This window comes from Dufourea novaeangliae, unplaced genomic scaffold (genome assembly GCF_001272555.1).
Source record: "Dufourea novaeangliae isolate 0120121106 unplaced genomic scaffold, ASM127255v1 scaffold208, whole genome shotgun sequence".
Classification (NCBI taxonomy): Eukaryota; Metazoa; Arthropoda; class Insecta; order Hymenoptera; family Halictidae; genus Dufourea; species Dufourea novaeangliae.
The window spans coordinates 1,648,721-1,673,906 of NW_015374114.1; the positions used below are offsets into that span (position 1 = coordinate 1,648,721).

Sequence of the window (25,186 nt, forward strand, 5' to 3'; positions counted from 1 at the left end):
GTCTAATTCGTTCCACCGCATGAAACCGGAGGGATTGAAACGGCTGGCCGGCCGGTGTTCTCTGAATTCTGAACAAAAGCCGATCGACCGGGCAAAATAACACGCAATTACTCGCAAAAAACCCCCCCCCCCCCACACACACACACACCTTCACACAGATCGAAATTCTAGGGGAACCGTGCATGCATGGACTTTCGTTGGCGCACAAAAAAAAAAAGATTTATGAAAAACCCAGTTGTGAATTACAGTTCGGCAGCTTGGAAAGTTATTTCCGTCTTGAATAAATGATTTCCAGCCAGTGGATGCTTTTTAATTTTATTCGAATGCTTTGGGAATCGATGTCGATTGTGCCACGATATTAAATCACGAGAATATTACCAACGTATAAATCCGTATCCGTTGGTATTCAAGTAATTCCGAAGTTATCATTAACGAGATCCCAGGTTCATTGATTGAACCGAAATTATTATTTGCACGTGGATTATGAAACTAATATGTGGTGTGAAACTGATAACTGTATTCCACAAGCAAGCTTACATGCATATAGATTGGTTCATGAATCGATGTTCCTATAGGAACTCATTATAGCTTGTAATAATAAAAAAATATTTCGCATCACTCTGGTAAAGATTAGCATTGGAACTACCAGAGTCGTATGTATACTGAATTAAATTGTAGGTAATGATATCTTGATATCTATAATACATAATGAAACATAATATAGTATAATGCAAAATATGTAATCAACAAAAAGTCAACATAAATCCCATTAAAAAAGCCCTCTATGATTTTAGTAACAGTAAAACAAACATTTGAACATCCATCATTTTTCCGGGATTGGTTGTACCAGCGTTAAACAGACCTTTCAAACACTCATGAACCTAGAAGAGTGCATAATCTTTCAAATGAACCGAACGCTTGGAACGATCAGCTGATGTTTCCTCGCGGTGCAAGTTATTCGAATTTACCCATGGCCAATCTGTTCATTATCGGCGAACCGATTCCTGTCAGATCGTTTTCGGTTCTCGAAGACCGCGGTGCTTACATCCTTCCGGTTCCCTATGTCCTCCGTGTTCCACCGATGACCTCTAAAACAAACAATCTGGCCCGAATGCATTTCCCGCACGAACAAGGCGTGTCGGTGTCGACGGACGCGTACGCTTCAGGCACGGAGCGTCGAACATTTTGCGTCGGTCATACGAGCTCCCGCGGCGATTTCCAATTTGCGATTAAGCGCCGGCCGATTTGCAATTTGATGGAGGGATCACGGATTTGAATTGCCGCGCTCTGGCCCTCCCCCTCTCCCCGTCCTTCCTCCAGCAACGCCGCTCTTTTTATTTTCTCTCGCCATTCCCGTTTGTCCCTTCGACACCTCCTCCATGATCAGTCAATTTTTCGAGGCCGTCCGCTACTCCTAACCATTCCGCTATTGTCAAACAGCCCTGTGAAACTCTTCTTAATTAATATTCCGCCTCGATAATTACACGTTTCCGTCCTGCGGCTCTGTTTCCACAAGAAACCGTACGGACTGAACACCGTGGAGCGTATAAAATATTACGCATTATCGTTGATCGAGTAACGAGGAACCTGTAAAATTACGTCGGTCGGTGTTCCAAAAGATGGAACCTCTCACGTACACAGGGAGTGGTCGGTTCGCGATTGTTAAATCGCGTTAATTAACTACCGACGTGTTTCGAGAGCGAGAAGCGTATTTCGCGAGAGCCGCGCTGCTTGCTCGAAACGACCGCGGAATCGTCGCGCCGCGGCAGACTTCTCAATTTCCGCGTACTAACTACCCGCGGGGCTCGGTTTCTGGCCGCGCGTGAACCGGAAATTGGGAGAGCAAATTTTTGGCCGTGGGTCGAAGCAGTCGATTTCCGTGGCTCCAGATGGGGAAAACTAGAGACGATCCTTTTCGGCCTCGTAATTCGACGAACGATCGCGGAACCGATCGCGAAAGGAACTGAAACGAGTTCCAATTGAATTTACCGTATATGTATATGTATAGTATATACAGCATATACATATACATATATATATATATATATATATTTATTTATATATAGACTCCATTGATCCGTTTTAGTCAAATGGCTGGCCCGGATATCGCGTTATTGTTCGGTCCGCGATTCGGAACGCAACGCGGATACGCACTTGGCGGATTTTTTGTCTGGCCCCGGGGTTGCGGAAATGGTCGAACGAGCTTCTCCGGGCCGATTGAACTCGATTCGAAGCGATTATCGAATTTCATCGAGCCCTCTGATATGCGGATATTAGCTTACCCGCGTACAGTTTTCGGCAAAATATTTGCCCGAACCGATGATATTTCCAGCTATCTGAAACGATACGTATAAGAAGGTTAAATAACGTATAAGAAGGCGGCCGTCGTCGGTCTCTGCTGCGAAAAGGATAGAGGAAAAGATGCTCTCGCGACTTCGGGACGCTTTGACTGCGAACAGACAGGGCGTTTATTTGAGATCTTAATTAAGGAGAGTCGAGGCTGGCCACCGGCCAAACGGTAGCGATTAAAAAAGACGTGGAAGAGGAGACAGAGAGAGAGACAGAGAGAGAGAGAGAGAGAGAGAGAGAGAGAGAGAGAGAGAGAGATAAAAGAGAACGTAGATGTGAAGAAGAAATGTTGCAACGGATATCGCTGCAGGCGATTTTTAATGTTTTTCCTAAGCGACCCTGTACGTGCCGCGAATCTTCTTGGTCCGATCCACGGACGAAACGAAATTGTTCGAGGAGCGTAAAAACTGGCAGACGCACCAATCACGAGACGACCCCGAACAGTCCGACCGAAACTTTTTACCGTGTCTCTGATGGCCAGTTTCCAAGTTTTTACACGGCCCACGGACCGACTAACCCGATGAGATTTTCTCTGGAGGAGAGAATTTCCCCACGATTTTCGGCCCCGTGTCTCCTACGGTTCTCACGACCGCGTTACATCCGCCGCTAGTGGTAACAATTATTACAAATCCGTTCCCCGAGGTACCTGAAAGAGAATCCTTTTGGATCAGGATCATTCTGATCGTTGCGAAATATCGTGGTACCCATTTAGTAACATTCCGTGAACTATAAAGTATAATGATCTAATTTACGCAAATACATATTGATTTTTCTTTTCGTATGAATTTCCGCCTCAGGTTTCATTAGTGCAGAAAATTCTTCGATACAGTACGCCACATATCGAATCGGTGGAATAAATTTTCTGTTCGCCCATTTAGTGACCGTGTGATTACAATGCACCCCTTCTAAAACATAATCTTCATGGGCAAACATTCCGAGCATAACGTCAAACGTAGAGTTCGCATCCACAGAATCACAGAAGAACCAATTATGATATAACAAAAACCAGTCGTAGAGAGGTACCATTAATAACTGAGTACACGGTTGAATTTAAAGAATGCCTCGCGAAGAGGTATCTTTCCGAATCGCAGCCAGTCAAATACAGAGGGAGAGGAAGAGTAGAACGACAAGACAAAGAATCCTTTTTACCCAATTAACCATCCGTTCGGGCATAATTAGGCGTCGTAATGTTTCACGGTCCGTTCCTGGAATAGGGGGTGGCAAAAGTAGGTTCGTACGCCCGGGTAGCAGACCGCAAACGAACCGGCCGAACGGGGGCGAGTTCGATCGGTCGGTTTAATTCGACGTGTCGGGTATTCGGCGTCGCAGCCATTTGCGGGGGGGGGGGGGGTTCCTGCAAATGAGTTCCTAATAAAGCAATTACGCGATGGAGAACGAAGTTATGGAGCGCGTGGACCGCGACCAACGGCCCCACCCCGACCCCCATCGTAAAGCATGCTTCCGGGTTAGCCCTCTCGTGAATCGATTTTCGGTCCTTCAAACGAGAGCCCGATCGTTTAGTTTCTCCCTCTCGTCCTCGTTTATTTCGACGCCGCGAGGACGCGTTTATCCCCACCCACTTCCCTCGGCAACGTTTCGAGGGTGTCGTTTTCGCTTACGACGCGTGTGCGCCGTTTCTTTTTTTCTTTTATTAACTTCGGGTCCTGTACCGACGGAACGTGGGAAACAAAACGTGTGGGTTCTATGGTTTAATATAGGGATCCGGGAGTTGGTATTGGTTGATCGAACATTGCGCACACTACGGCGAAGAAAATTGGACGATGTAACTTGTTACGATATTTTCTTACAACATCGTTAATATTATTTCGCTTAAAAAAAAGATATATGGTTTGTAATTTGCATTTTTATCGATTGAACCGAGTTATATTTTAGTTATTTAACTGTTAAAAATTCTATTCCCGGGGAAGGACGTACATATGTAGGCTTCTGAAGATCGTGGCAGTAGAACAAGTCAACGAATGGTCAGCCGTACTCGCGAAATATCTCAATTTCCTACGCTGTTGACTCCGAAGAATTATTTATCGATTGGAAATAATTGTTTCCATCGAAGCTACCCTCAAACTGGTAAAATAGTTGCTACCAAACAAAATTTTTAATTATACTAATTACGTAACAACCTATAGTCCACACAAATTTTCTTCGTAACTCCAAATTCCGCAGAAAGTAACGGAAAGTCCACATATTCGCGAAACGATCGCGAACAATAAATTTCTGCGGAGTTTGTAAATCAAAGGACGACAGGAATCGTGGTTGAACAGTATAAGTTTTCTCGTCGAGCGCTCGCGGAACTCGTTCGCCAAGTTAATTTCTTAAAGTCCCGTGTGTCCACCTAAATCCGGATTCCCGTTGCCCAGGGGGACAGATACGAGGAACAAAACGTCGCGTATCTGCGGTAAAAAAATGTGCTTTTAAGTGCACAGCTCTAAAAGTCTCTCTTTAACTGTGTTTCTCGGGGTTCCTGGCGCAATTTAAGAGTTCGACTGCCACGTCACCCAAATATTCGTGACACATATATTGCAAAGAGGTTGGATTACGTCAAAACTGTCACACAATTTTGCGTATTATTAATATCGTAGTATAATTTAAAACAAAACCGAGAGCCTCTATTAACTAAACGTATATATTTTCGATGATTTACGACTTAGAAAACGAAGAAAAGGTTGTCTGACTATGTACGGTATTATTGCCTGTGATTAGTCAACTTGTTAAAACTTCGAACCTTTACGTATTAAACTATTATACAAACCCGAAATTTATTAAAACTGCATTGTGGAGATTATACATCTCGACCACTGTCCTCGCCATGCGTGAAAACACGTGAAACGACCGAGTACGCCGTCGATTTTCAGAAATCACACGTTCGAACGATTTTCGAGCCATGGTTTCAATTATGCACCAGAGGGAGCCCAACAGGAGAAACCGCGGTTCCGCTCAACCGAGCGTGAGTCAAGTTATTTTCGGCCGAAAATTCGATAACCATTGTTTTAAATCGAAATTCATTTCGTTAAAATGCGCTCTGCCCGCGACCCAGCATTCATATTGAGCGATACACAGCGGCGATCTCGTCTGTGAATCCGTCGATGGAAACACGGCCGAAGTCGAGAGCGCAACTGGGAATATTTTGTTCGGAGAAAATTATACACCGCTGAACGTAATTACTGTTGCAGTCCGAGAGGGAGGGGGAAGAAGCGTTCGGTATCAATTCCTTTCGCGGAAAGTTCGCCGAAGCTGGCCCGCCCGACTGCTCCGCCGGCTTCCACACTATTGATGACGTTTATAAGCATTCGTATAAGCAGAAATGGCATGTAACGATCGGACACAGAATAAATGGTATTTAGGTACACGTGTACGGGACAGAATTTCGTCATCTATTTAATCACAAATGTGAGATAATATGAGAAAAGATTATACACACGACGTCTGTGTTGATACCATCGGTTCGACGTCACCCTATGGCTAAATGGTGATCGAACGGGGTGGAGGTGAGCAATACTAGGGTTCGAGGCAGAACGATATGAAGAAAAGGGCGAATTTAGGGAATTGAACGGTCTTACTGGCCTCCGGTTGACCGTTATCATTGATGGAAGGTTGCCTGATCGCACCGCTACCCTCGAGGACCGTCCGTTGTTCGATCCTCGGGAAGAAAAAGGAAACAATTTAATCGTTTTAAAGTCGGAGTGGCTCGATAGTACGTACCCTCGACATTGGATATGGTCTATGATAGCTGTCGGAGGGGACGTTTCGAGCTATCGGGAAACCGGTTTGTTAAACGATAGGGATCTTCGTCATTTAGATTATATTCTTCGAATGCCAGTCTTGTACGAGCTTTTATTCTTCGATCTCCGGAGACTGGATAACAAGAAACATAAAGAACTCTGTTTCAGTTTGATTGTAGATCTCGTAAAATCTCTAGTCTTCGTCCTCCGTTTCGTCGATTCCACGATTGCTAATTCCAGGCTTCCTAGTCCCAGACCACTTAACCCCAGGTTCCACGGATTCCAGAACACGTAATTCTAGGTTTCGTACTTTGAAACTTTTAATTTCAGGTTTCACCGATTGCCATAACTCCGATTTCCAGGCTCCTTGAATACGTGGATCTCTAATTCCGGGCACTATAATCGGACGAACCATTTCCGAATCTCAAGTCCTCGAGACTTTAAAGGGTATCAACGTGTCACGTTCGATCCTCCCAACGGAGCTGGCTGGCGGTGTCGCAATAGACTCGACGGTAATTCAACCTCTCGGATAAAAACAAAGGTCCCGGATATTTAGCCACCGGATGGCAAGCTGTAAAAAAAAAAGTTCCGTCCAGTCGGTCGTCGAGCAACTCCGCCCGTTTTATTTCAATTTCGGCAGATGTCCCGCGGTTCATTGAGTTGCCACCATCGACGCGGTCCCGGGGGTGTCGTGGAGCCGCGAAAGAAACTTGCATTTTTCCCCGGATAGCACGTCGCGGGCTACATACGTCATAAAACTTTGCTAATATAGGAGAGAAGCGCGGTGCCATCTTTATGCTGCCAACTCGGAATCACCCTCAACTTCCGACTTGGCTCGCCTCATCTTTCACTTTCCACCCTCCAACTTCTTCTCTCCTTGCTCGAAATTTCCTCTAGCGCGGCGCGTGGACCCCTCTCGGTACGAATGAGAAATCCCTGAGCTTCGATCGCGGGACCGCTCGTAGACTCTTCTCGGTTTCAAGACGACTCTCTAACGCGATTGCAGCCGTCAGATTTTTACATTTCTTTGAACCTTAATGTCATACTTAGTACCCTTCAGTGTACATCTATGTGCTACGCGATTCTATCACAGATTATTTACTGATCGATTTACGGAGAACCTTCTCCGGTACAGTAAATCCTCGATAATTTCAGATTTGTAAATGAAGGTTAGACTAATGTAAAGTGAAAGTGTATAAAGGGGTAACAGAACAATTCTCCTGTAACTGCAAACTATAGAAAGACATAATGGTATGACGTCTATGTATTCATTAACATTCTCTGTTCTAACGAGATACAACGGACGAAGAAAGTTCTTCCGTTCCAAGTTTTCTTTTTTCACTACAGGAAGACGACACACGAAAAATTCCGTATCTCGCCCGATTTCCCGACTCGTTAGTGCCTCGTAACACGAGAACACGGAAAGTTCCGGCTGTCGAAGTCTCCGGGCGTGTTATCTAAATCTAGATCAGCGTCAACGCGATCATCGAGTTCATTTGCGAAATTACTTCTATCTGCGGAAGCAAGGGGAATGTCCCTTCCCCCACCGAGCGGTTTTTGTTGCTCGTTCGGTATATCGGGGCAACGTCGAGCAAGCACAGGTGTTCCACATAGATAGGCAAGCATTGGCACATGGCCAATAGAGGCACCTATGCTTTCTCGACCCTCCGGTTACCCTCTCAACCCTCCCTCGCCCTTCTTCCCCACGGCCAAATATCGATCTCTCTCGGCCCTCTCGTGACTTTTCATTGAATTTCCATGCGCCACTTAAGAGGCTGCTTCGCGTTCTTCCTCCTTCGCTGCCCTTTCTCCTTGTGTTCCTCCGCTTCCTTTCAGCCGGACGAGACAAAGACGCCTAGCGGGTACACAAGGGCCGGGATACCGTCGGGACGAGTGCTCGATATAGTTTCGTGACTCGTCGTCTTCCGAGGATCCAATCTATGTTGGATCTGGGACGAACTTTTGGAATTTTTTTCTCATCTGCTGTATATTCGGATTCGATAGAGGTTTTGGGTTTTTGGAAGTTTTGAGAAACTCGAAGGTGAATAGTTGGCTGTCGTTGATAGTGTGCATCCTTGGAATTCAAGATATAGGATTTTTACGTTAGTCCAAATTTGCTGGCATTTAGTCCTACGTTGATTTCCGATCTATCGATTCCTTAGTTTCAGTTGCAGTAAATCTCAGGGAGTATTCATTATTCAATCATAACACCACGGAAGATCGTTCACGAACGTGAATCCGTCATCGTTATCGCGGAAACACGAATATGGGGACGGCAGAAACAAATGAAGAGGAAGCGTTGTAACTAAGATCGAGGCTCGCGGTAATAGAGGGAACGGGGAGAGATCGTCGGTGGGCCCGATTAGTTTCCTACCGTTACATCGGCGAAACTGTAGGAATTTATAGGTGCAGGTTGTTCCCCGAGCTGGATTTCCAGCTGCTGCTCGCTTCCTCTACCCGCGGCTCGCCGGCTTACGGATAATCGCGACGACGTCGACGCCGGGCGGCGAAGTCACCGCTGGAAAGTTAATTAAGCACGTTCCAATAAACTTTGTCCAACGAGCGACGTCGCCGAACGTTGGGAAACGACGACAAGAACGCGGATTTGCCCAACTGGATCGATTCCCGTTGAATAAATCGGGGGATGAACAGAGGGGAGGGGTAGGGATGAAGTGGATGAAGCGGATAGAACCGGATATTTTGTTGCTCCCGTTTAAGCATCGTACAACCGTTTCTTCGTATAGAAACGAGTGTTTTTCGAAGTATATACAGGGTGTCTCAGCCGATTTTGATATCTTGATTTTCTCGCTATTGTTAATGGCAGCACAAAATGTTTCAACGGAAGCTTCTCTAAAATCCCGTGGAAACACTGAAGAGCAGTATCAGCCCCGTTTAATTCCGAGCGGTTCGAAAATTCATAGCCCTCCTTACACGGGGCCGAGTAAAATTGACTGAAAGGCCAGCGTTCGAGTGCCGAGGAATCGGTGGAAATTCTTAATTCAAGCCCGTCGAATGAAAATTTCATGGCGGCATTCGAAGGAATCTAGTCCGTTGGAATGGAAGAGATGGCGCGGTCTCTCCGCCGCGATTCTCGCATCGATCAGTCGCGTCTCGTTCCATTTAACATTTCGAAAGGGAAGAAAAGAAGGGGATCGATGAATCGAACGGGAACCGATTCGCATTGTTGAAGCGGGCCCGTCGAGTTATAGACAAATGCCGTTCTCGTATCCACCGTACGACCCTGAATTATCGGGTCCGCGAACGGTGTGGTTCCGATGTCAGGAGGACTCTTTTTCTTTCCACAACCCCCCACTTTGTCAGCAGCGTTCCTCTCTTAAATTCTGAGATAAAGACTGCTCTGCCGCTCCATTAAGCCTTCGCCATCGAGGAAAAAAAAGATGGAACCGCCTCGCCTTACGTCCCGAACAATCGAAACGTCCTACGCGTCTCTCTGGTGACTGGAATAATGGGAAGAACGAGACGGACGCATACTTTTCCCATACCCCTTGGATGCCCACGGTTCCTCGAAAGATCGAGTTCTCTTGGAATTTCCGACGACGAATAAAGAGTCCTCTACAAGATAGGCAGTTTGTAAAGAATACTTTCTCCGAAGGAGAGAGAGAGAGAGAGAGAGAGAGAGAGCTTACGAGTTGAACGAGAGAAATCGCGTTTTTATAAAGAATTCAAAGTTATTCCGCGGACAACTTTAAACTCGTTCGACGTTCTTCGTGCGTTCAAATGCTCCTACCCAGCCGCGGAGAATATCATTTCCCCGTAATACCGTTTCATTAAAACTCAACCGTGACTTCGGAAGGTAGATGAACGGCATAAATCTCGCGTGGAACGTGCAATTAGCTCTTCGGAAATTATTTTTCTCCGACGGATGATACAGGATTCAAGGAAATTACGGGGTGAAACCCTTCGATGACTCTGTAGCTCGAAGTTAATGACTCGATAACGGTGATATTAATCACTGACAGAGGAATCGGATACCGTGTGTCGTTAGATACGAAGGGAATGATAGGTGAACAGACGAACCAAGAGAAGTATCCTTCCGTGCACGTGGTTCCGCGAAACGACGTGTTCCTCCTTAATTTTCCGCCTTAAATCCCCGAGCAAAGGGTCCTCCGGTCTGGAACAGATACCGAAATCGACTATCGATTCTGGGGGTGTAGGCACTCGTCGTCGAAGAGCGCTCAGCCAGACAATACCGGCGGTACGACGTCAGGATGTTAGGTGGCTGGGTCCGATAGGCCGACCCATTAAGGTATTGAGACCTTATCTGAATGAAGACACCGATATCGCGCGAGGAACTGCTGCCGTGCCATTTCGAGTTCAATCGGCTGGTTTCGATCAACAATCGCGAACGACGAACGTCACGACGACGCCTACAAAGCCGCGTTTCTCCCCCCGCCTGCCTCGTCCTCCTGTTCTCCCGATACCTGCCAGACATCTACGCCGAACCCATTGCGCCGCGCCGCGATATTCCTGCGATCTTCCCGGCTGAATGGCGACGCGAAAATGTCAAGAACGTGTGTGTGTGTGTGTGTGTCCCAGTTGACGTTTCCCGAACGAATACCGGAAACACTCGGTGATTCTCGATGAAATATATCTAAAACAAACGAGAAACCTTGTTGACTGGAAATCAAACCAAACTTCTTAGCTTCAAATTTTTATAATTCCGTTGAGTTTTGAGTTTGGGTTTTTTTTTGGAACTTTGGGTGTTACATTTTTGTTTAAATTTTCATTCGGGTTTAAGAAGTCCTCAAAGTCTAGAATTTCTAAACTAGAGGTATCTAGGATATCTTCCAGAATTTGTACAATCTACGTCTGTGATTCGTTTGTCTTATGCCTGAAATGTTTTATTCGATTTCTCCTCGATTTATGAAATCGTAGTATCGTTTACATCGACGGTCCTCTGAACTTGAATTTTGATTGTGTTTACTTTCATTATAATATTTCCTAACATCAACTTACAACCTTAACATAGGTACTGGGTTTTATACAATTTCTAAAATTCTATCGGAATATATAATAAACACGTACTAATGTTTCCAAGTTAAACTTAAGAAGTAATAAGACGAAAACGAATCGAGAAAATGGTAACTTTTTCTCCGCTACTGTGCTTCCGAATTCTCGAGCCCGTAACGATTACGTTCGACGACTACTCAGGATGTTCCATTCCTTTCTCCTCGAACATCTAGTTCCATTATCACCTAGAAAATTTTCTCAGAAAATCTCCGCGAGGATTGCACCCCGACGTTGTTTCCATCAGATTCCAGCAAATCCCCCTGGTGTTTCATCTTTCCTGTGGCCACGACGTCGCCGTCGAAACAATTTATTCCATCTAGATCGGTGTCAAAGGCGCAGCTAATTTCTCGGCGAAGATCTTTGTGGCCGTAGAAAAAGCGCGCGGGTGGAAAGGGAGGATTTTCAGCGAGACACGAGGGTGTGGGGCGCGTTCCTCCCCTCTCCCGAGAGACGAGAAATGATTCGCCGTGGCTTTGAGAGTCGACCGACTGATCGAGCCACCCCCGATTAATTTCGCCCGAGGGCGCGGCGCCGGGATCTCACGAAAGAAAGTCGCGGAGAACAAACGAGCACCGCGTTCTCGCGCTTTTGAACGCTCGATCCTCCTCTACCCTCAACCCCCTAACCATGGTATTCACGGGGCTGCTGGCCCGCCGCCGGCGGAAGTGAAAATTTAATTCGACCCCTTCCCTCTGGTAATATGTTCCCTTGCGACGCGACGTCGTGAGTCATCGCGGTGGACGTCGGAATTCGGCGACCGGCAAATCTGATAAGAACACCTTCGTCCCTTCGCGGGAAATCCTGCCGGGGGTGAGGGTTAAATATATCGCTGACCGTGTGAGAACACGACCCTGAGAATTACCGCGTCGAATGCTTAAATTGTGGCTCGGATTACCGGACTTATTGGTCGGAGGTTCAAGGTTGAACCGGTCTCTCGGATGTTCCTGCTGGGATTTCACGGTTGAATCGGCTTCTCGATGTAGATTTTTTTTCACCCTGCCGTATGCTTCTCGACGCCAGAAATGTACATGTGTAATTTTATGCAGAGGAGGATCTTCTTAGGGGGATGACGGAGCGAGGGTGTCGGAGAAAGTGATTCGAGGGTCGTTGAGTATTCCTGTAGAAAAGAGGAATATTCGCGTAATAGAGAGAAATATATCTCTGTGCGTAATCGGACAAACGTTCATTTCGTTCTCTAATTCATAAATCGTCGAGAATATGTACGATTAGTTAATAGACATTGTTGGTCCCGTTTCAAATTATACTATATTAATTTTACGCAAAAAATTTCCGATTGCATTTAAATAATTCAACTTCAATATACAGTAATTTCTCGATGAGTGTCCAAAGACTCCTCGGCGCTGAACATAAAATATTTCATAAATTAGTAGCCCTATGCGGCTGAAACAAATACCATTGGCTTCTAAATTCCAAGCTCTATCACTGTACCAAACCTCATTAAAAAGGCAGCGTTACATCTGGGACCTTTTCTTGTCAGTGCTCAGAAGCCTGCGAGCACTCATCGAGGATTTACTGTACGTGTCACCTGTAATTCGGTGACGTGGACAGTCAAAATGTTAAACCAACCCCGAACATATTACCGCAAGAACAGATTCGAGTATATCCGGTATCAGGCTAGACAAGAATACCTAGAGAAAGTGGCCAAGTCGTTGTGTCGTGCGTGCGTGAGTCAGGTGACTCGGAGATGCGCGTTTAAAGAAGGAATCTCTCAAGGTTTACGAACGTCGCGAAGCCACACCCAGCAGTTTCCGCGGATGCCAGCGGTACGTCGAGGCCCCAGGACGAGCAGAGGAGGAGAAACGAGACGAGCCGCGAACGAGGAAATTGCGCGGGGAAATTTACGGTGCCGTCGTCGCGAGTCTCGTTCCCCGCGCGACGCGTTCGCCAATTTGACGAAGAAGGGAACGGCCCTCCGCGACGAGACACACACGTGGCCTACGTGGGATCGTTTCGGAACCCGTCGCACGTCCCGGAACGATCGTTTCCCAGAATCGACCGCGACGATACCACGACGACAGGCGAGACGTAGAGATGTGTGGCGGCTCCCTCTATTTTTTAAACGCGTGTCTCATCTAACGACCGTCGCACCAACCCGTTCGAACCGGGATAAAATTGCTCCGCCCGATAGGTAGTTTACCCTCTTACGTTACCCCCTTTGGTTACGAACTCGTCACGAGGATCTCGACGTTCGAGTAATGGTTTAGTGTATACATCGGGTAATTTATTTGTTACAAACGATACCAGAGGTCATACGGTCTGTCTAATAAGACCGGTCAAATGTTTACCTGTGTGCAGCTATCGTACAAAGTCCGGGGTATTCAGGTAGCCTGACGCTTCCTCTACAACGCTTTGTAGATAAATGTTTAGTAATATTCCGACCTTCGTAAGGAAACGACGTGTCCACGTATGAGCGCTCTGTACGCGATTCGTTTCGAAGCAGTGTTATTTATTAAAAAGAACAGTTGAGCACGCGAAAATATCGACGGGAACTGTGAAAATGTAATTTTTCCGGCCGAAGCTTTTTTTTGGGTGCGAATTTCTGTTAATCGTGTGTGGTGAAATTTATTAAAACCGACTACTTCGACGGACTGCGAAACGACCCTGCGAAAATGCACGTTTTGGAAGTGCTTTTCCACACGGGGATTTGGGATTTTGTCACTATTTACGGATTACTTCAACGAAATAAAAATGATAATCGAATGAAAAATCGAAAATAAAATGAAAAATCGATTTAAAGGAACTAATTCGCAAAATTCGATCAACGCGACGATCTTCGCCCGGAGAATATACTTGGAAGATGCGAGGTAATTATAAAGAATAACGGAAATTAGACAACATATGGACATGAAAGCGTCGTAGAGGAACTACTACCTGAACTCACCGGAATTTTTCTGATAGCTGCGTCCAGGTAAAAATTCTGCTGGTCACGTTCTTATTAGACAGACAGTCTGTACGTAGTATTACGAAAATAGATAAAAACCGGTAAGAGGGAGAAACGAATTACGCGGCGGAATAACCAGAGAACAAATTCGGCTAGATCAGTAAAGTTGTGCTGTCCCGTGAGCTATGGGTCCGGAAACAAGAAACGATTCAGGGAAACAAGTCTGAACTTCCCACGAAAGGAATTAACAAAGTTACATAATCGGGTAATAGGATCGCAAGCGTCCACTGAATCCGGACGTGCATGTAATTGGAATAACGATCTTACATCGCTCTGTGAAATTATTGGAATCCTAATCGGTACGTCTTGCTGCTCCGGGCTTTCTCGAAAGTTTTCTGTTAAAAGATCCAGAGATTCCCCCTGGAAATCGATTCCGTGTTTGAAAAGTCTCTGAAATCTTAAATTCCAAGAACACCGGGACTATTCGACTTTCGAGGGAATTCTTAAATTCCAAATCTCCTGAATTCTCGGGGGAACTCGATTCTCCTATGTCGTACATTCGAAGCACTTTAATGCTCTCAGGGGTGCTTCAAGAAGGATACAGTCGTACACGAACACGTTGAGCTTCGTTAACGTTCATTCGATTGCGGAAACAATTAATACCCAGATAGCACATGACGTCCTCGAACACGCCCATTTTAGGGCTATTTTCGGTCTAAGGCGCCTTTAAGCCGTCTTCAAGACGTCATTAGGCGTCATGTGCTATCTGGGTACATACGTATAATCCCGATAATTCTAGAAACGTTAGAAAAACAAACCAGTATCACAACGAATTCGTAACGTTAACGAAATAGTTGTACCACAAACACTGCAATTTCATAAACGTCGAAGAATCGAAATCGTTACGGAAGAGTTTAAGAGGTACCACGGGGTGACCCGTATCTCGACACACTTTCGCGAGGCTACGAGCGTTTCTTGAAAGAAGAGCGCGGGACTCGAGAGAAAGACCCCTTTCATTTTTTAAAACAGTCCAAAGGCGTGCGCGCGCGGGTTCGCACACACACGTACGATATCTTTAGGGTTTAAGAGCAAGAGAGGCTCGAGTATGCGAAACGTGATGTTTCCCGTGAACGTTTTCCTTAACATCAGGCTTGTTTCGGAAAACTGAAGCAGCCAGTCATTAATTTTAATCGACGTGTTCCAGCCGCCTGGTCGGAGACTTAAATCGTGTTTCCGTGTAGACTGCGCGAAGGATAATCACACAGTCGATGGAACCACGGCTGACTGTAGGATTTCGAAGGACAGACAATTAATTCGTAGGATAAAAATCAGGAATTACCGTCTGGGTTGTGCACGGGGAATTGACGTTAGAAGGAAGAGCCAAGGGGAATTGGCGGAGCTCGAGAAGAAAGAGGGCGGCCAGTAGAAGAATGGCCGGCTTTCATTTTTAAAACAGCGGAACGGCTCACCGACGCCCGGATAGCTTTCGCGAAATTTAAGGACGGACGGAGCCGAAACACGGGGCGGAAACAGAGCGATGGGCGGCGGGGTGGGGGACCCTTTAACACGAAACTCGCTTGTTTCCGCCGGCTTTAAAGGGAAACACAGCTGCCGCTCTCGTCGACGCGTGTTTTCTATCCCTCCCGCTCGTCCCTCGTAGCCACCACCTATCCCTGTCTTTTTGCATCACCACTCGCCTCCGATTCTTCCGTTGTCCGGTCTGCTGCTGCTTGAAACCCCCGTTCCGGCAGATTTCACGGGATTAACGTGCCCACCGTCTCGCCACCGTGAGTCCAGCGTTTTCCTCTGTTTAGGCGGAAAATCCGCGGTACAGGATCTCGAAAAGAGATTCGCGTACGATTATGCAAAAAAGGCTGTTGTTCTCGGATGTTTTGTGAGAAGGGGAGGGTGAATACGATGGTACGGAAATTTCTGGACGGTGGAGAATTTCCGATTCCAAGGTATTCTCCGGTTTGTACAATCTTGCGGGATTGCGGCGATATTCGGTGCCCCGGTGAATCGTGGGATTTTTGAACGTCGAAACAGAGGGGGAATTGCTGAAATGTTCCTGGTCCGGACTGGTGAGATTGTGATATCGTGGAATAGGTGGGAGCACCTCGAGATACACCTTAGTGCTCGTGATGTCGTATGTAGACTGTGGGAATTTGTATCGTGAGGTGTACCATGTCCTCTGTGATCACCGTTTGAATCCGTGTAGACCGGAAGGGTATCTATGCAGTCCTCTGCAATCATCATCATCATCATCATCTATCCGCAAGAAGGCTAGTTCACGTTATACGTTATTGCGAAACCTGTCTTCTATCGAATGGGTGAAACAAACACAAAGGGTTGCTTAAACACTTTGACAAGGGAAAGTCTTCTCTAGATATCTCTTGAATTGATTTTGAACAATATTAAGATCTGTTTTTTCTTCAAAAAGGGAAGGTGACCCATAGCTCCTCGAGCCGCGAAAGATTCGAATATCCTTCTGACGTGAGGACGACCGAAATCGCGTCGCGTTGACCGATAATAATCTACTGGAAAAAGGAGCAACGAAAATCCACGGACAAAAATATCAGGAGAGGCACGCCGCGCGTGGGTATGGTATAGAGAGTCGGTTGTCGCGCGACTCGAAGGCTCATTTGCATTGCGTGACGGGGCTGTTTTCCACGACGGCAACCCTTTACGTGTTATAAAGTCGGCATGCGTTGCATGTCGTTACTCCTTGCCCTCCGCCCCGTCAACCCTGCCCGCCCGACGGCTGATTTTTATTTCTCCGCTCGCCCCCTTTTATCCAGGGCCCTTCTCCATTTTCTTCGGGCATATCCCCCCTCTCTCGTCCCTCTTTTTTCCCCCCTTTCGTTTTAACGACTAACGTCGAGCGGACTCGACGTCGTTATTGATTAAACGGGCACGTGAAGTCGCACAGGCGTCTTGCATGCCGGAATTCCGTTTTTTTCTTTTTATCCGCGGAACTTTATTGGCCCACGCGACGCTGCGCCGGCCTATGTTTCCCCCGCGTCTTTCCTTCCAGACAGAGAGAACGACAGAGTGAGAGCCCGAGGAATATTTCCGAGGCAAGCTTCCCAATGGCATCCCCCGAGTTCATGCTGTGCAACAATGTCGGTCGTCTATTCACGGTATGCTTATCGCGATAATATTATTCGTTGTTTAATTATAACAATCTTTGTTCACGCGACTCTTCGACGGGAATGTCTTCATTTCTCGTCGACGCCCGAGCCCCACCAGGTACGCTCTAATTAGCGTCATCATCCGTTAAGTCGAGCTCCCGGAACATGCGTCGGATCCTATTATATCGCCATTATAAATTGACACCGTCGTTTAGCCGCGGGGGTATGAGACCGGATGCACGAGGATACGATCATCTTAGGCGGAGCAAACGGGGGGTTGGGAAATCCGCGGGAACAATCGTTCCTGATATCGAATGCATTCGTCCCGATGAAAGGGATTCTCTGCGTCGGATGAGATGGAAGGGCCACTGGGAATCGTAATGGCAAGATGGATCCCTGCCTGTCCTTCATTATGCACCGTCGCAAGCACCCCTCGGTACCCCCTCCAGACGTTACTCAAGCTGTCTCCTTTCATTCCCTTCTCGTCTGATATCTAAAATCTCTCTTTCCACTGCACTCGTCACGCGTTCTGTACTTTATTACGCAACCACTCCCCCATTCGTCCGTCCCTGCATTCTGCAGCTAGAGTTCGAGCAGAATTTTCTTTTTTTTCAGCTCTTCCATGTTTCTATTTTCCTAATTCCTGCTTTCTGTAATTTGGTCATTCGTTTCTTCGCCATTTCAGCCCCCTCTACCTCGCTGCCTCGACGTGTCCCCCCTGGGTCCATTTTTTATTTCGTGCATTGTTTTCCACTCTTTCTCCTCTCGTTTCGCTTTAATTTCTCGTCTTTCGACCTTCTCCCCTTCACCCGTTCTCTGCACCCCGCCGCCCCTCCACGGAAAGCTCGACCGGCGTACGGAGCACCACGTCGACGTAACCATTCCGCCGCCAAGAAATCCAATTAGCCGGCCATTAATAAGGGATTCGCCTTTGTCGAGGGGTAATGGCAGCTGGCCGTGTCGAGTGAACTGTCGGAGCTCGGATGCGCACCTGCACCATCTAGCACCTGCTTTTCGTTCGCGATGTACGAATAAATCTGTAAGAATCCGTGACTACTGTGGCTCTATGGGATTCGAACCCCAGCAAGGGCATACGACTACGACGTTGGCCGCTCCGATGGCGAAGCTTCGTCCATTCCGTTCCGTATTTTTTATACTATAGATTAGCCGAACATTGTCCACCGGAGACGGTCCTAATGAAAGATTTATTTTCTTTCCTCCCGGCTGGCTTCCATTTTTTTTCCGACCTCTAATGCCCCTCTATCACCCTCTGTCGTCCTTTTTCACCTCCGCCAGAGGCCCTTGCCACGGATTTTTTCCAACTTCCAACGACGATTTTTCCGTCCCTCCTTGTATCCATGTGGGAATATTGACCCTTTGTGGTTTCTCGCGCTTCCACGTCCCCTTTTTCCGAGAGACATCTCTTTTACTTTTTTTTATTTTCTGCCCCACGTGTCTGTTTTATCTTGCGGTTTTTCTGAAGTTTCTTTGACTCACCTCGCCTGTTCCTCGGCTCCTCTTGCTACTTTCTTGTTGATTCGCGTTGTTTCCAAGCGACTCCTGACTATTCAATTTCGACCACCCATCCTACAAATTAGTTTTTACAGGCACTAAACTTACAATTTGTAATTTCACGAAACTTCGAGGATTCGGTGTCTCGTGGTAGGACTTATTAGGTCTAGCGTTCTCTTCTGCCTTTCATTCCCAACGATTTCCTTTATTCACCCCTCCACCCACCCTCGGGTGTTCCAGATCCGTCGCACTCCCTCTCGTCGTTCCCCAATTTTGCAACCGAAACTCGCTCCGATCCGCCCAACGTCTTCGGAGCGATACGCTAAATGACACCGTTGCTGCTGAATAAGACCGTCTATCGTAATTGCGCGGTTTGATTGGCATCCCTACGGTAGAAATTCGCATAAATAGGAGTCGTTCCTGGCGTACCATCTCCCTAAGAACATCATTAGTTACCCGGCGGGTTTCCGAATCGGGAATATTATTTGCGCGATGAAAGGAAACGATCCGTGGCTGGCATGAAACAGATCCATCCCCCTCTACCTCCCTCCCTGTCTTGCATATCCTGCGCGTACACCACAGCGGGGGGTAACGAACAGCCGGAGGATCGATTTAAACCACCCCTCGGGGGCGTGTCATTATTTTGGGAACCGGTTGATTATTATGCAACGAATGCTCTGCTTTCAATGAGTTAAGGTAACTTTTCCTGTTTGAAGAGAGGAAACTCTGCAGCTCAGCAAACGAGAAATTATTCGAAAATATTGCAGTTTCTTGATTTTCGAATTTAAATTTAGATATTTCGTTAATAATTGCAATGATCGCTCGGAGAATTTAAAATGGGCCAGAGAGGAGGATGGTCGTTCGAAATTCTACGAGTCGCGGAATTATTTAAAGCGAGTCCAGGATTTATGTTACGAATTCCGTAGACCATGGGGTTCTTAATTACAGAGATACAATTCGAGAGCGATTCAACAACGGCTGGTTCTTAGGCGCATCGGGCAGAAGTTCGAAAGGCATCCCCGACGGTGCCGCGCGACGAGGACACGCGACGAACATTCGCGGTCTACGCCGGATATTCGGTAATTAAGCGCGCGCGAGAAACTCTGCGGTACAATTAACGACGACCGATATGTAAAATGAATTATCGTCCTGGGCTTTGACCCAGACCGCGTATGGATCATTATTACTACTGCGCCGGCCGTTCTATTCAATTACGCTGCGAATACCGGCCACGTCGCCTGCGACAGATTCTTTCTATTGTCGTGTGAATTTCATGGCGTGTATGAGATCTTCTATACGAAAGGAAAATTAATTACACGAAATTAACAGACCGTCGCAGATCTATGCTAATATAAAATTAACACTTTATTGACCAGCAGTCTATTACTGGGCTTTTAAAATTCAGTAAGAAGAAGCCTATTAATATTACACTTAGATCAGGTTACAGAAGAAATTGTGGTGTTATTCTATTATAGTTTTTGCTAGTTCCCATGACTGTAATTTGCTACTGAATAAAACGAAAGTTAAACCCTTAAGGATCTATCGAACGTACAATCTTGGACTAAAGCGCATGAAATTTGAATTAGTTGCATCTCTACGCCTTATGCATAACAAATCTATATGTAAGGAACTGAAACGGTAACTGGAGTCTTATTTTTACTCCTAGAAAGACATTTTTTACTTTTCAGATTTTTTTTTCCAGCATTATTTGCGTTTTTATTTTTCATTAATGGGTACGAGTCTGAACTTTAGACAGTGAAAATACTATTTCGAAGATAGGTCCGATACATCCTTAACGTTAAATAGAAAAAATCTGTATCCTTAAAGCCGATCTGATAACACGGTACATCACTCGTTATTTCATTTTACGGAACACTTGAAATTGCTCACAAATTCTGTGGTGCACGATTTTCCGACACCCCGTGGCGTACACCGAAGAATTGATCGAACAAAAAAATCTAACACGACCGCAAGTCTCGATCGAAAAGAAGACTACACCGAACGTGGCCGCTAGATTATTTTCCCGAGAAGAAATAAATAGCCGTCAGAATTCATCCGGACTGTCGCGTAACCGGGCTCGAAAGTTCATCCATCAACGACCGGGAGAAGTCTTCACCCTCCAATTTGTCGAGCGCAAAAACTCTACGCGTATCGCATATTCTCTGGCGGAAATCCGTTATCTAGACACTGGATACACGTACGCACCGAAAACACGATGAAAAATTGAAACCAAAAAAAAAAAAAATACATATATTCCCTTAAAAAACGGAACCGCTCGAGAGACGGAGGTGTGATGGGTGGAGGGATGGGAGGGTAGGAAAATTCGACGCGAGCGGCAGATGCGGACGGAGGATCGATATGGATCGCAGAGGCGGCGTTAGGTGGATAGTTCGAAAAACGAATTCCCAGCGCATCGGTAATTTAAAGGGCCCTCTTTTTCTCTATCTATCTCTCTCTGTGTGCTCGCGGAAAAGTTATTCGAAGGGGTGCACGACTCGCTGGAATGGGCGGAAAGGGGCTGCTCTCTCCTTCCGGGTGGAATTTAATTTCATTGAAAATCCTCGACGTCGATGCGCTCGGAGAGATTCGAGAGCGAACGAAGGACGGAGAACGAACCGGTGACGTCGCCGTGGGTTTCGGAACGCGCTGGTCGAGCCACGTGGCACGCACCCTCCCGCGCCTAGTCACCACACCCCTTCGCCCCGTCCACCAACGACAAAATATCGCGAAAAATCGCTCTGGGCCCTCGGTTCCTCCTCCGCCGGAAATTAAAGATTCAACGAGCCGTGGGTAATTTCGGGGGCGTCGAGGAACAAGAAAGCGAGGCGTGGAGAAACGGGGGATCGAGAAGGGTTTGAGAGGATGAGAGTCGAGAGGGAAAATGATACGGGAGGGATGAAAATGTTAATCGATGCCGGGGAGAGGACAGGCGCGCGAGTTACATTCGGCGCCGTTAAGTCGAAACCATGGGTAACTGGATACCACCACCCCCTCTCCTAAAGAAAACGCCGGGGAAAGTCGCTGTTCTCCCTCGGGACAATGGAAAAAGTTTGTCAAGCGAGCAAAGAGAGGTGGAGACTGCTTCGTTCTCCGGCTTAATGCGCTAGTGACCTTGAGAGCGATTTAATTATTCGGGGGTTCGAACGGAGACTGAATTAAAATCGCATTTCAACTGGAGGGAAACCCCCGTTTCCGTAACGGAGAGTGTGAGAGGCTTTGCTGCTGTAATAATCCTTTGTTTTAATTTATTCGGAATAAAGTAACGGATAAGAAGTACCGTTACGGGCGAGAAGCGAATTTTTAAACGGGTACTTCGAGAGTGTAATACGGAAGGGTGTGAAGACCAGAAACCGTGGTGTGTTTATTAAAAGTACCGGGGCTGCAACAGAGATTAGAGCGGACAAACTTTTCGAGCGCGTAGTCTACGTCGCCCTTAGGACGACGAAGGGTCGTATAAACACGGATCCGGACATTTTTTTCACCGGCGCGCAAGAACAGTTTTAGCTTCTGATGACGTCAAACGTGTTTAAAATTCCCCGAGGATTTGGAAAATTTCATCCGTGCATTTCTTTTTCTTTTTCTTTTCTATCGTAAACGGATTCACGAGATGTCGCCGGAAAAACATACCAGTGGGTTGAAATTGTAAACGAAACTTAATTGGTAAATTCCACGGTAAATAAGAGAGTATTTATATACCGCGTTCCATGTTCGCGTGACCTTTTTCCTCTGAACCGCCCTGAGTTTCGAAAGCTGGTCCTACTATCTCTGTCACACCCTGTATTAAAGCGTAAACGTATAAATGGCACGACCCTGCTTCCGTCGAGATGACTCCGCTTGTACTAGCAAAAATTACTAGAAACTGTGCTTTCCTTTTCTGTTGCGTTGTTCCGTCAGACAATGCGCTCTTCGCGAAAATTAGCTCGAACCGAGAATTGCGGTTTTTCTGAAAAGTGGGCGTGGTGGGTGGGGGAGGGTGGTCGGTTAATAAACTAGGAAGACACGAAACAAGTTTCTCCGACGTAATAAACCGCGAGATGTTTTATAACCGGGAAGAAGAAGCATTCCGCTGGCGGGACAAAGGAATCCTGTTATTGTTAATTTACCATAATTTCTCGCGCGAGAGGGCAGCGCGCGCGGCTTCGAATGCAACGATGCCCGCGGAAAAATTAGCACTTGTTATCTGAAATGTCGGGGGGCAAGCACAATGGGGAACCGGTGGAACAAAAGACGACGAAACTCGAACGCCCCGAACAATATTACAACGTGATTTAATTTTTGATTACAAAGGAAATTCCCCGTATCCCCGGGTTATCATTCTCCGCGGGTTCTTGCTTAATTAAGTCATTAAGATGATGCGCCTTGTGTATTTAGCTCTTCGTGAATTTAGACGACTGGGAAAAAAAGAAGGAGTATAATGAATATTTAACTTTGTCCGCATTTCCACGGAAAACGCGATGTACCGGATGCCGCTTGAAGCATTCGAAGCATCGCTCGATCTTCAGAACGAGGTTGGCCGTTCTCGTGAATGTAGAAACCTTCTTTTATGTTTGTAGTGCACATTGTTTAAAGAATTGTTATGGCCGGTCCAATGGTCCGATTTACAGGATCCGGCCGAATAATATGTAAAACATCCACGCGATTCCTTACGAAATCAGTTAGCAATCGTCCCGATATCGTACGTTCCCGGAACCCAATTAAATAGTTCCGAAGTGAAACTTAAATCAGACTCCCCCGGTAGTTAAAAGTTTCGCGATACCGCCACCATCAACATTCCGCCCGAGTTTATTTTTCATTCCCGCCATTCCCAAAACGATTCCACCCCGCACGAAGCGTTCCGTCTAACGAACATCGGCCGTTTTCTGGTCTTTGCAGGAGGAGTGCGCCTCGATGCTGCAGGATCTCAGCGACAAAATCAACAACAAGCACCACGACGTCCACACGCATCCCCTGCTCTCGATCTTCAAGATGGCCGAGGTCGAGGTCAAGTTACCGTACAGCAACGAGGTCGGAGGTCTCTCGAGGTCGTCGAGCGCCCTACTCGTAGCGATCCTCCTGCTCCTCAGCCTGCTTCGATCGACGACGTCTACGTGCCTGGTCGCCTCGTGACACGGGCCGCTCGCCACCGTCTACTCCTATTGAACAATGAGCATTCTTGAACGCCCGGCGAAGAGAACGTGGAGAACAGAGGACGACGCTTAGAGGAGAATGATCTGGAAGGGGACGCGAAACGGGGGTTGGGGGGTGGGTAACGAAGAATGCGGGGACGGGACTATATTGGATCTCGAAGAGAACCGACGGCCTCCAAAGGGCGTGTGCATCAACGAAACAGAGTCGAGCAGTCGCACCTAATTAACGGGGCTCTAATCTTCGTGCCTCGTGGATCAGGGACTTAGAGAATTCCGACTGGTTGCCGTGATCGAGGATCGAGCTGAGAACAATCGGGAGCGTTGCTACGCTCAGGTTCGATTGCAATTTATTTGAATTTTATTGTTCATCTTCGTTGTCGATTCTTATATTCCCTTCATACTACAATTATCTTACGAAAGATTTCATTTTATCGTTTCTCTCGTCAAACAGATCGGTCCCGATTCGACGATCCCTTAAACCTACATCGTCCACATCCGACGTCGATACTATTCTCATCCATTGTTGAGATGTTAATCAACACTGTCCATAGGTTTAGAGTGCCTTGTTGGAATTTTATTATTTCCATTAACAAGGTATCCTGATCTTTCTCGATTCAGAACACCTCAGGGTCAAACACTTCCAGTCGCCCAGTGTCGATTCTCTTCCCCCCCCCCCCTCCTTTTACTCGCTATCCTCGCACGGACAATGTTCCAGGAATACAGTGTACCTTCGCTCGATTTTTCGACACAACGTTCTCGGCCTCGTTACACGGACGCACGCAAAGTCGCGGCGCGGAACGAGCCGTTATACACGAAAACGGGACACGTCCGTGAAGGGTCGTTCGAATTGAAACGACGACGAGCCGCTGGTATCCGGAATCGATTATTATTTCGCGAGTACCGATATTGAACCGGGTTTCACGTTCGATCCCACCACGGTCCGCGAGAATTTTTATTGCCGCCGTCGCGACGACGGAAACGGCCCTCTTTCGCCTTGCTTACGTGGCCAATAATAAGGGGGATCCCATGTGCGGGAAACGGGCGTAGATCCCAAACACACGTCCGGACGCACACCGCTGCTGGATCAGCGAGGATATTGGCAGCCCGCCGGCTGGGAAACACGATCCACGGTCATTAGAACCGCGAAAGAATCCGTCTATGATAACCGTGGCCCCGTTCCGACCGTGAAATATATTGGAAATATTTTCGCCAGCTTCCTGGGCTTGGATGCCAGTTTCTCGTTTCAGCGTTTTGCATTTTTTCGATTATCTCCTGAACCTCCGCTGGATCGCACGCTGTCCCACGGTTCTAGAGACCTAACCCAGACCGCTCGTAACATCGCTGCGTTGAATTTTTGAGAAATTGATTGGGAGCTTTTAACCGTGGAAACTGATACTT

General features: G+C 46.9%; 1 protein-coding gene across 1 annotated transcript in view; it reads left to right on the forward strand.

The window, feature by feature from the left end:
• Positions 1-23,776, forward strand: part of LOC107190895 — a 253,254-nt gene extending 229,478 nt beyond the window's left edge. Inside the window, exon 17 of the mRNA XM_015579782.1 lies at positions 23,535-23,776. Within this exon, the coding sequence (XP_015435268.1) occupies positions 23,535-23,768 (234 nt within the window). The 3' untranslated portion in view covers positions 23,769-23,776. The remainder of the gene's footprint in view (positions 1-23,534) is intronic.
• The last annotated feature ends 1,410 nt before the right edge of the window (positions 23,777-25,186 follow it).